At 32.6% G+C, this 12463-nt stretch overlaps 1 protein-coding gene across 2 annotated transcripts; it reads right to left on the reverse strand.

Annotated features, from left to right (window-relative positions):
* Positions 1-12461, reverse strand: LOC133173286 (uncharacterized). 2 transcript variants are annotated; one of them, XM_061308273.1, is made up of 20 exons: positions 12309-12461; positions 10649-10766; positions 10164-10243; positions 9587-9675; positions 9100-9360; positions 8764-8848; positions 8508-8628; positions 8231-8293; positions 6258-6387; positions 6078-6147; positions 5709-5779; positions 5507-5598; positions 5093-5231; positions 3933-4094; positions 3567-3643; positions 3373-3483; positions 3053-3253; positions 2438-2559; positions 1241-1368; positions 1-609 (listed from the first exon to the last, which is right to left on the reverse strand). In XM_061308273.1, the coding sequence occupies exons 2-20, from the start codon at positions 10739-10741 to the stop codon at positions 539-541; spliced, it is 2166 nt and encodes a 721-aa protein (XP_061164257.1). In that variant the 5' UTR covers positions 10742-10766; positions 12309-12461; the 3' UTR covers positions 1-538. The 2 variants fall into 2 exon arrangements, with proteins under 2 accessions (XP_061164257.1, XP_061164258.1); XM_061308274.1 differs by having other exon boundaries at positions 12261-12461.
* Positions 12462-12463: the final 2 nt, after the last annotated feature.

Below are 12463 nucleotides of genomic sequence, written 5' to 3' on the forward strand. Positions count from 1 at the left end.
ATGTATGTATTACAGTAAAGGTATATCATTCAAACAAAGTCAATGATATGACATGATAAAAAATAGTTTCTAACTCAAGATAAAATTAATAGCAAGATACAAAACATATAATAGGAAAAAACATGTATATGATAGCACAGAGATCATGGCATCTATTTTATATGAATTTCCATGTATACTGTAGCTAGTACATTAGGAAGACCTTAATTAGGATTGCTAGATAAAATACTGGTACTAATCCTTCAGAGGGATATGTATATGGCACAACCTATTGTTAAAGGTTTATAAATAAAATGTCCCTTACACTTTAAAATTGATTAAATAAACATGCAAGGATTTCACATATCAGGTAAGATACAATGGGACTTCATTCCCTTCTTCAACAGATCTGAGGATTTTCCATCTCACCACGCAAGTCAGACCATTTCTCTTAAAACTTCAAGTCAGACCCATTGCTATAGAGGATTTCCCTAGTACTGCCAGGTAACAGGTCAGGTCCTTCTCTGTAGAGATTTCTGTAAAACTTCCAGGAAACAGGTCAGACCCATTTCTGTAGAGATTTCTGTAAAACTTCCAGGTAACAAGGATGGACATGTGTACCATCAAACACTACAAAATAAAAATATTTCATATAGTTTTTATAAATATTTCTAACAAAGTTTCATCTGTTTCTTTAATTATTTTTTTCAAATTATCCCTTGTTACTTCACGGTGTGTGTGTGTGTGAGTGAGGGTGTGTTTGTGTGTGTGTGTGTGTGGGGGGGGGGGGGGGGGGGGGAGGGGGGGTTACAAACCAAAATACACCAAAAATGCTTATTTCATCATTTTATGACCATTTTCAAATAATATACAACTATACACTTTTACTTAATGACTCAGATATATTTTGACCGGAAAGATTAAAAGGCCATTTATTAAAATCCATGAATAATTCAAAATCAGGTTAAATTTTAAAGACCTATTTCAATGGAAAAAATTTAACCCTCCTCCCTTCCTCTTATCAGAAAGAGTTGTATTTAACAGCAATCAGTTAATTAAACTGGTGTTAGTGCTATCAGTCATTTATCTATGAAGTCAACTTTGCATTCAACAAAAAGATTTAATAGCAAATATTTCAAACTTGCTGAATTATGAGCGTGTAAAATGTAGACAGAAATCAGTAGTTAGCATTTGCAGTTCATATTTAAGTTTTCGCTCATTGATGAGTTTGGACATTGAATTTCTCTCTTCCAAAACTAACCATACTGCTTCTTTAGCTTTAAGTCTCCATTTTCCTTAGTCAGCAGACTGTCCACAAAATCTAGCCATTTCAAACTGGTCTTGGACAATTTTTTCATCATTCTCTGGTTAAACTGCATAACAACATCCCTAAAGATAGTGTAAATGGAATTTAAAGATAGTGTTAACAGAAAGTAAAGATAGTGTAAACTTAATGTAAAGATAGTGTAAACAGAAAGTAAAGATAGTGTAAACTAAAGATAGTGTTAACAGAAAGTAAAGATAGTGTAAACTTAATGTAAAGATAGTGTAAACAGAAAGTAAAGAAAGTGTAAATGGAATTTAAAAATAGTGTAAACAGAAAGTAAAAGTAGTGTTAATAAATAAAAGCATGATCACTATTGGTAAAACTTAACCTGGTCATAACTCTTATTACCACACTTACCTGGCTAGATCTAGTACAGGTAACACATATATGTCTCAGTGATCACACTAACCTGGTTAGATTTAGTACAGGTAATACTGGTGTACATATATGTCTCAGTGACCACACTTACCTGGTTAGATCTAGTGCAGGTAACATGGGTATACATATATGTCTCAGTGACCACACTTACTTGGTTAGATCTAGTACAGGTAACATGGGTATACATATATGTCTCAGTGACCACACTTACCTGGTTAGATTTAGTACAGGTAATACTGGTGTACATATATGTCTCAGTGACCACACTTACCTGGTTAGATCTAGTGCAGGTAACATGGGTATACATATATGTCTCAGTGACCACACTTACATGGTTAGATCTAGTACAGGTAACATGGGTATACATATATGTCTCAGTGACCACACTTACCTGGTTAAATCTAGTACAGGTAACACCAGGTGTACTTATATGTCTCAGTGACCACACTTACCTGGTTAGATCTAGTGCAGGTAAAATGGGTATACATATATGTCTTAGTGACCACACTTACATGGTTAGATCTAGTACAGGTAACATGGGTATACATATATGTCTCAGTGACCACACTTACCTGGTTAAATCTAGTACAGGTAACACCAGGTGTACTTATATGTCTCAGTGACCACACTTACCTGGTTAAATCTAGTACAGGTAACATGGGTGTACATATATGTCTCAGTGACCACACTTACCTGGTTAGATCTAGTACAGGTAACATGGGTGTACATATATGTCTCAGTGACCACACTTACCTGGTTAGATCTAGTACTGGTAACACCGGGTGTACATAAACGTCCCAGTGATGGAGACTCTGTAACCTTGTCAACAGATCAATGTAAATTTCTATCACCCTGTCCATTCCTTCCTCCAAACTCTAAAATTTAGGGTGAACAAAAGTTTTATCAATCCAGCGAAATTTTTATGTGGATCTGATTATTTATTTTTTGAAAAATATCTTTAATATGCTTATTTTTGAAGACTTTTAAAATACTTCAAGATACAAGTATAAGTGATGAGTCATGGAAAAAAAAGAATTGAATTCTTTAAGCCGAAGTTACTGATTTTATCAAAAATATTCTAGACTTGATATTCATCTTTCTATACATGTAACAGATTCCCTTATTTTGTTTGTAAGATTAACGGGAATAGAACTGGTATTACAAACACACACTGTTTTACTTATAGGTCAATTTTGTAGTGATACAAACTGTTTAATATTTAAACTACATTGTAATATTCATTTTTCACATTGTAAACTAAACATCAGGACACTACATGTGATAAGGACATTACCTCACTTTTATGTCAAGGTTATGAATAAGGACAAAGTACACTTGGTACCCTGATAGTAACAAAAATATGTTTACGTCATATTTGGCTTTTTCCACACATAGCAGTAGAGCTTCTCTGCAGTCGATCTCTCCAAAACAAAACACTGTAGTTGCACCATCGGGAATATTGCTTATTGCTGAATTAAAGTTGTGTTTAGGATAAAATGTGCTCTCCTCTCGTAGATGCCAGATTTTTGTCCCAGTGGACAAGATTGGGTGGATAATCTTGTCTTCTCCCTGATTTTTTTTTAAACACATAAAAATAAACCTCAATAACTTGATTTAAAAAAAATCTGTTGTATAAGATTAGCATGAACATGTGACTGAACTTTCATCGAACACATTAATAAACCTACCTTGAACTGTATGGGCTGCCATGCTGGTGGAACACAATGGCTGTCTCCTATAAAGTATACATAATGATCTCGGGAAACTACATGGTTGACCTTGACTCTCACTTCCTGCAACTTAGGGTAAATGTGGCGTGGTAGAATATTCTCCCATTATCTGTGCAATAAATATTGAAAGAATTTTGCTGTTTAAAGCTTACCTGGTTAATACAGGAGAAGTAAGCAGCTTCATTTCTTATGTTTGTTTTGTGGAGTTCATGTCCCTTTGTTAGTGGATCTGAAATATTAGAATGCATATTTATAAATCAAGGACACCTATTTATTTTATACATGTATCTTTCTTTGAAAAAAAAAATAGACCTTAAAAAAATAAATATTTTATGAAAGATGGATAATAACGATTTTTTCAAACAATTCCATTAAATAGAATAGAGTAATTAGTTGTGCATGGACAGAGCACATTCTAATTTGTAATGAAGGTTGATTTATTGATTGAATTTGAACCTATGATCAACATTACCTATCAAACTAGTGATGGGTTTTATAACACTAATGATCAACATTACCTATCAAACTAGTGATGGGTTTTATGAAGGCTAAAGCTCCTTTGATGAACAGGATCTTGACCAGAGTAAAAATAACTGCCAGTAGATAGTTCACATCCTCAGGATAAGGCTCAGAATTAGTTACTATGGAAACTGAATTACTGGGCAAATCTGTTTCTGGAACTAAGTAATGGAAGCTATTCATAAATAGCCAAAGTTATTTCATGAAAAATATCAGTTTAATACTATAGGGTTATTGAGCTTATATTGATGAATATTGGCACGAGTTGGCTGTACAAATGCACTCACAAGCTCATGCATTTGTACAGCCAACTCGTGCCAAAATTCATCAATATAAGTTCAATTTGTACAGCCAACGAGTGCCAATATTCACCAATATAAGTTCAATAACTCCTTTATTATATAGCTACAACATCTCCCATTGATTTATATTAATTATTTCAATCAAATATCTCAAATTAATGAGAATTTTTCAGTATCGGTATTTAAATTAACGTCTGTCCTATAAATGTTAAATATCACAACATTCTAATGACCCTACCAAGCGTTATGATTTACTTAATGAGGTTTTATTGAAGCTAATACATACTAAATTATTGATTAATAATTTCAATTTTGTGTGAAAATAAACACATCTTACCTAGCTGCCACTATCTATCATAAATTTGCCTTTGCAAGATTGACCAGACGACATTTTTGTTTACAGAGGGGTGTTCAATATTGAAGGCTCGTATTCTGAATGTTTCGGGTATACTCATTTACATAATACAAACTAAGCGTTCAATAAAACACCAAGATACTGAATGCTAAAATTCTCTAGACTTTTAGTAGTTTTTATTATAGACTATTTATTAGCTATATAACAATTAAATTTATTTGTATGGATTAAACACTATTAATATCACAGTATTATTTTACAGTATTATACTTTATTGAAGCCATCAATGATGTCAATTGATGTGTATAATCTATAAAAATAATACAAGTGTATCATGTGTATTATTACTTTTCCTTTGCAAAATATATGTGTAAGTTACACATAAAGCAGTTGTACATGTACTGTTATATACATAATTCTAACAAATGAATATTTTCTTACATTTGTATACTAAATCTTATTGTATGAATAAGCACATAAAGAAAATCAGTCTTGTATTTACCATTAAGGTATACATCACCGTGGAAGTGCTTCATGATTGGCAGAAGGGCTCCAATCTTGAAGTTCCCTATTTCTTTATCTGGCCAACGAGTTATAAAGGTAACAATTTCTTGGACGGCTTCTGTATGTTTTTCTACCAGCTAAATTTTAAAGAATCAGACATTAAAAAGCAGCAGCATCTTGTACCTACATTCACACAATAACATTAGTAATTAATAGTTGGATTTTAAAATTGATACTTATCATACATGTAATTATGGATTACAAATTGAATTCGTTAGATCTGTTTGTTAGAAATTGCATTCCAATTCTGGGTATCAGATTGAATACATCAAACAAAAGCCTATTATGTGATTTTTATGATCAGCCTTGCCGAGTAAAGATATTTTGTTGAAACTGAAGGAAGCATCCTCACCTCTAGAGTATGAACGTAAGTTAACAATGTGTGTGGATTTTCTGGCTGCAGCATATAAGCATGCTTCAATAATGCTTCAGCATGCTCAATGGCTGTAGGGAACAAGTAATCAAACATGAGTAAGATAACATTCTGATAGAGAGTGGTACAGTATGGAAAACTCTGATGCATGTTACTTTCAGAATTTGAGAATGGTTCTCACCTCCAACATCCCGGAGGCTAGTTGCCATAAAAACAACAGCTGGGACATCCCTCCAAGCTTGACCTGACATGCTTCAGTGAGAAGTAACGAATAGGTTTTTACTTAGTAAAAAGTGCTAACTGTTATGAAAGGTAGCAAGGATACAGATACTGAGAAATGCATAGTGTGAATAGAATATCTCAATAAGGGATGTTGTGTATAAGTATTTCTCCAATTTGCTAAGCATTAGGTGTTTTCCTGTCAAGTGATGCATCAAAATGAATTTCTACCAGAATAATTGTCTTTTATAGCTACATGTATTTAGATATTAGCTTTTACATATATTATACTGTGTATAAGCAGCAGAAATGATGACAACTTTTCACATACCTCTCTAACACCTGCATTCCATGTTCTTGTTGACATAAATAGGCAAATTTTTCTTTCACATAATTATCATCTACAATAAAGATAAACAAACCCCTTCGTGTCTCCAAATCAGGTGATGAATTTTAATTATTTCATGGATTACAAATTTGAGATTTATCTCCCTTTCTGTCCACTACTTACCTCGTTTGTTGACTAGCACTGTCAGCATGATGGTCATGGCTTCCTCCTTTTGTTTAGGACCCAGAGGAAAAATCAGGGGAGCATACTCTGTCAAGGCATCCAAGTGTTCCTGGTTTTCCCTCAATACACCCTGCAAAATTCTTGTGTATGAAGAAATCACCACACAGAAAACAAAATACCTGTGTATGAAGAAATGACCACACAGGAAACAAAATACCTGTATATGAAGAAATCGCCACACAGGAAACAAAGTACCTGTATATGAAGAAATCACCACAAAGAAAACAAAATACCTGTATATGAAGAAATCACCACACAGGAAACAAAATACCTGTGTATGAAGAAATCACCACAGAGAAAACAAAATACCTGTATATAAAGAAATCACCACAGAGAAAACAAAATAATCACCACAGAGGAAACAAAATACCTGTATATGAAGAAATCACCACAGAGGAAACAAAATACCTGTGTGAAGACATCACCACAGAGGAAACAAAATACCTGTATATGAAGAAATCACCACACAGGAAACAAAATACCTGTATATGAAGAAATCATCAGACAGGAAACAAACTATCTGTATATGAAAAAATCACAACACAAGAAACAAAATACCTGTATATGAAGAAATCACCACAGAGAAAACAAAATACCTGTATATGAAGAAATCACAACACAGGAAACAAAATACCTGTATATGAAGAAATCACCACAGAGAAAACAAAAAAAATCACCACAGAGGAAACAAAATACCTGTATATGAAGAAATCACCACAGAGGAAACAAAATACCTGTATATGAAGAAATCACCACACAGAAAACAAAATAATCACCACAGAGAAAACAAAATACCTGTATATGAAGAAATCACCACAGAGAAAACAAAATACCCGTGTTTGAAGAAATGACCACACAGGAAACAAAATACCTGTATATGAAGAAATCACCACAGAGGAAACAAAATACCTGTATATGAAGAAATAACCACAGAGGAAACAAAATACCTGTATATGAAGAAATCACCACACAAAAAACAAAATACCTGTATATGAAGAAATGACCACACAGGAAACAAAATACCTGTATATGAAGAAATCACCACACAGGAAACAAAATACCTGTATGAAGAAATCACTACAGAGAAAACAAAATACCTGTATATGAAGAAATCACCACAGAGAAAACAAAATACCTGTATATGAAGAAATCACCACAGAGAAAACAAAATACCTGTATATAAAGAAATGACCACAGAGGAAACAAAATTCAAATAGATAACCAGCCCACCTTGACAAAATCCTAGATAAATATTTAAAATTGTACATGTATTTATAAAAGCACTGAAGAATAAAGGAAAACACTGGTAATCAAAGATTACAAAAACCACTTAATGTCATTTATAAGTAAGGCAAAGCCTCATGAATGTCAAATGAATGTTTAGTAAGCTCATTTCATCATTATAAGCCTTTCATTAAAGAACAAAATACATGTCACCCGTAACACCATGAAGAAAGTACATGTATTTATGTATTTTTAGATGAAATATCTATGCTAGTTTGGTCAAGGTATGGATTTTACTTTTTTTGAAAAGGACTTGCTCCAAAAACTTTAATTAAACTGGCTATTTATCAAGATAATAAATACATGGATGAATTATTATTACTTGGGAATAGATCTGCTCTGAAAACTTCAACTATTCTAGAAATGTAGATCATAGGAAGAATCCAAAGCATGGCTGGTAGATAAACATCATCCATGCAAGTTTGGTCTAGAAAGGACTTTCAGTTACTTTGGAATGGACCTGCTCAAAAATGTGAAACTGGAGCACTGCCATTGGAGATATAGCAATGGCTTCATCAAGTCAGTTACATAAAGAAGGTTCTTATAAAATATACGTGCAAATTAAAGATACTTTATCTAGCAACCAACATGACCAACTACACATGGAAATATGTTTTCTTGTATATTACCTGTAAAACTACTAGAGCCATATCTGTTTGCCCTTTCCCAACATATCCTCTTGCAAGCCATACCTGGAATACATCACAGAGATTCAACAAGATGAGGAAAAACATTCAAGCATATTGAAAGTGAAAATTTGTTTGACTTTTCTCATTGATTTGTACAGAATCATCACTCAATGCAAAATTAGTAATGCATGAGTATTTAGGATGTCATTCTCATCAATTCTCTTTGGTAAGTTTACATATTTTTGTGAATCTATGATAACTGAAATGCCTTGTTTACCTGGACATCCTGTTTATGAGCTGCTGAAGTCCCCCCTCTATTCCGCAATTCCTTACAATACCCCATCAATGTTTCTATAGCCTTATCAAACTCCCCCAGCTTAACGTAGCATTGTCCAAGTCTAAAACATTGTATATTACTTCATAATTTACCATTGGTTAAATCTATTTCTATAATAGTCATTAGTGTTATATAAGCTCAGTAGCATTATGACACATTGCAGAAATCAACAACCAATTTAAAAAAAAAATCTTACCTGAAAGTTGTGTCATTTACTTTCTGTCCTTGTTTTAAATATGATAGTGCTTTATTGGGTCTCCCAGCCTGCAGATAGCAGTCAGCTTAAAAAAGAATATAGTCAAATGCTGAAGACAGTATAATATACTTGGTGAATGATTCATTATGTTATGGATTGTTCACTTCTGAACAGATATTCACTATGCAGATTTGCTTTTTACTGTACTGCAATACACAGTTGCTATATATGTGTTGTACTGTACTGCAATAGTTGCTATAAAGTGTTTTCATGTACGACAATAGACAGTTGCTAGAAAGATGTTTTACCCTACTGCAATACATAAATTAGCCTTACCAATGCCATTGATAGCTGATTGATTGTTAGGTTCTTTCTTAAGGATATCAGTGTTTAAAACAATGGCATGCTGAATTCGGCCTTTGGAAGACAAGGCGGTAGCTAATTCTAGTAAATCTTTCACCGAGTACAAAGAATCCATTTTATTTAAGGAGTGGTCCTTTTCAGATACATTATCTGCATTTATTGAATTCTCCCTACTTGATGGTTCAACGGTTTCTGATGGCAAGTTCTCTACATTTTGTTCTCTCTTGTCTTTCTCTTGAGAAAAAAAAAAATATATGCTACATTAACACATGCTCATATATTTAGGTTCAGATTACAATTAAAAAAACAGTTTCAAAAGAATAAATATTCTTAAATGTTGACTTCTTTATTTATCTTGCATATACATGTACATGTACAAAGATTATACTAATGACATGAAGATAGTAATGGTTTCTGCATGCTTTTAAAAGCCTTCAGAAATATTCAATATAAATCTTACCATGTGGTTTTGTCATCCACTTTATATATATGTCATCCATATTCTTCACCTTTTCCAAAACTTTGCTAGTCAAGTCTAATGACTTCCTCCTAAAACGTAAAGATACCATTAGTATTTTCATAAACAAGACATGCATGGATCTAGAGAGTGTGGAGGGTCCGGACCCCTTCTGTGATTTTCAGAGTTTATATTAAATTTCTATGTAAAGTAAGAAGAAAATGAAATTGGAACACTTCCCTTTCCTAGGAAACATGGATCCCTACTCATAAAGATCATAAGGAGAGTCATGTATCTGAAGTAAATAGACTTATACTATACACTTAAGAAATTGATGTGTCCTCCTTGTCCCCCCCCCCCCCCCCCCTCTTTAAATAGATTTTTCAAGTAAGGGCAAATGCAAATTGTTTACTTTTTAAAAAAAAAATTGTCAAAAAGTCTAACATTTGTTTGAGTTTGTGTGGAAAAAATCCTGGATCCGTGCATGATTTGTGTAACTTTTTCTTTTCATGGCCAAAGAAATTTCATCACAGATAATCAAAATATCTTCACATTTGCAACTTTTAAATTTTATCCCTACCCTTTCCATACTTCAACTGTTGATTTATCAATTGTTTCCTCCACATCTGGGTATTTTGATTTGAAATTGCTCCAGAAAATCTGCAATGTATTGAAGTTAACAACATGTAGCTGTAATGCACTGATCATGACCAACACCTTAAACATTATCTAGACTTACTATAACATTGTGATTCATTTGATTTGTTTCCAATACATATATATTTTGTGACTGTTTGCACAAAAATAAAATCTAAAATTACCAAGGATATACTGCATAACATAGAGAGTGTTTGAAACAAAGTCATGCACTGAGTAATGAAAAGCCAATTTAATCTTTGGTAGTAAAATTGGTCATGTTTAGGAAAGATCCTTGATTCAGATAACTTTTAAATGAACATATAATTCTTTAAAAATAAGATTTTAAAACACTCCACTCTCGTATTGGGTAAGACCTGGTTATGGTTAACCTTTCAATCTTCTAAATACAATATGTCAAAGTCTTACATCTACAAGATTCTGCATACATTTGTCGTCATTTTCATTCCATCTAATAACCATGGTGAATGGTGGATCTTCTGCATGCACATAGAACTTCATCCTCTTTTATTCCTCAGCAACCAGACTGAAAGTTTTAAAATACAGTTAAACTTTAGTATCTCTATTACCAATATCTCAAATACATGTACCTTGGATATGTCAATGCAAGTTGAAAGTCCAAACCACTTTTTATATCTGTATTTAAACTTGATATCTCAATTCCTTAGATATCTCAAATTTTTTTCTCTGTGTCACTGAGTTCAAGAAAGAGCACTTTCAAGAAAAAGCAGTGCTCATCTCCAGACATAGAAAATCACTGTGAAGATCATGATCATCATCACCAGCTTTTTATGTTACGTTCCTTTCTTTATTATAGAAAATGTTGGATTTGGATGTTATTTGAAGATTTCTTGACTGAAATCACCAATTTGTAAATTTTGTAAAATTGTGCTTCTTAAAACTTTTTCAAAACAAATTACCTTTAATTCTAACAGAACAGGTTTCATCACTTTTATGATATCCATAAAATCATTTAATTTAAAAGTAACTTTACTCTAGAATTACTGTAGAAGGTTTTCTTGAAATCAATGGATAAAAGCATAAAATTTTTCACAATTTTCAACTACTTATCCTATGTAAAGCATCCATGGGTAAGAGGGATTCAAGTTTATTCAAATAAAGAACCAAAGTCTCTTTCTTGGATAAATAGCTATTAAGCAACAGTGAACATATGGTTGGGTCACTTAAAATCTTTTTCTCAAAAATCACAAAAGACAAAACTTTCATGAAATATTTCTTATTTAGTATGCATTCAAGTTCATTCAGAAAATTACCCATGGGGCTAGAATGGAGTGGCAGTTGAGTCTTAGAAGGAAATAATCATATTGAAAAGCAAGTGTTTTAATGAAGTGTAGTTTCAAGTTTGTTCAAATTTTGACCCTAGAATTGGGTGGCCACATATGAAGGTCAAATTTTCATAAATACGAATTACAAAACAAAGGGAAATTCAATAAAAATCTTTTAATCTAGTAATTATAAATAACTCACTAAGAATACATTTTTAATCTTTAAAACCAAGCTAATTCAGGGAAATTATGTCCTCCGCTTAAGGACAGAAGTTTATTTTAGATGTTTTCTGGAAACAATTTGTGTAAATATACTAGTTTGTGACCATGACCTTTCACCTAAATGCAAAAGGGGTCTTTTTAGCTACAATATTAAAGTAAATCTGGAAACCATTTAACACCTTATATGAAATTTGTGACCTTGACCTTTTGGTCTCAAAATCAACAGGTCTTCCAAAAGATGAAAGAAAGAGAGTCGTTGCCTAACATTTCTTTGCAAAGGCTTAAAGAGAATTTAAGTGGTCATTCTGAAACCAATTTATGCAATACTTGAAATTTTGTCCTTGACCGTTGATCTTTTAATCTCAAAATTAATAGGGGTCTTCTTTTAGCAATACAAAATTATGATTAGAAAAAAGAATATTGCAAAAGCTAAAAGACTTTCAGACATATCATCTAGAAACTAAGGTGCTATAAATAGACAGAATGACATAAAGACAGACGGACGCACTGACCCACTTTAACATTCATTCAAAATTACATGTAACCCAGCAGTATCGTACTTCGGTATTTTCAAGTTCAACAAGATCGTCTGTTCTATTATGACAGCACATTATGCACCTTTGAATCTTCATTGAAACATAATGTTACGTCAAGTATCTTAAAATTGAATTGTGTCAATCAATGACTAAGGTTAACTTTTTAAACTTTGAGCTAA

The sequence above is a fragment of the Saccostrea echinata genome, unplaced genomic scaffold, assembly GCF_033153115.1.
Source record: "Saccostrea echinata isolate AGI-Se365-2 ecotype Australia unplaced genomic scaffold, CSIRO_AGI_Sech_v1 ptg000056l, whole genome shotgun sequence".
NCBI classification, from domain to species: Eukaryota; Metazoa; Mollusca; class Bivalvia; order Ostreida; family Ostreidae; genus Saccostrea; species Saccostrea echinata.

Bases quoted from the DNA above. Each gene is read 5' to 3' on its own strand.
- LOC133173286 (XM_061308273.1), bottom strand. From the start codon at position 10,741: ATGAAGTTCTATGTGCATGCAGAAGATCCACCATTCACCATGGTTATT. The intron at 8,849-9,099 runs GTAAGGCTAATT...TTCTTTTTTAAG, and splicing joins ATCAGCTATCAATGGCATTG to CTGACTGCTATCTGCAGGCT. The intron at 8,294-8,507 runs GTAAACAAGGCA...GATGTATTCCAG, and splicing joins CTCATAAACAGGATGTCCAG to GTATGGCTTGCAAGAGGATA.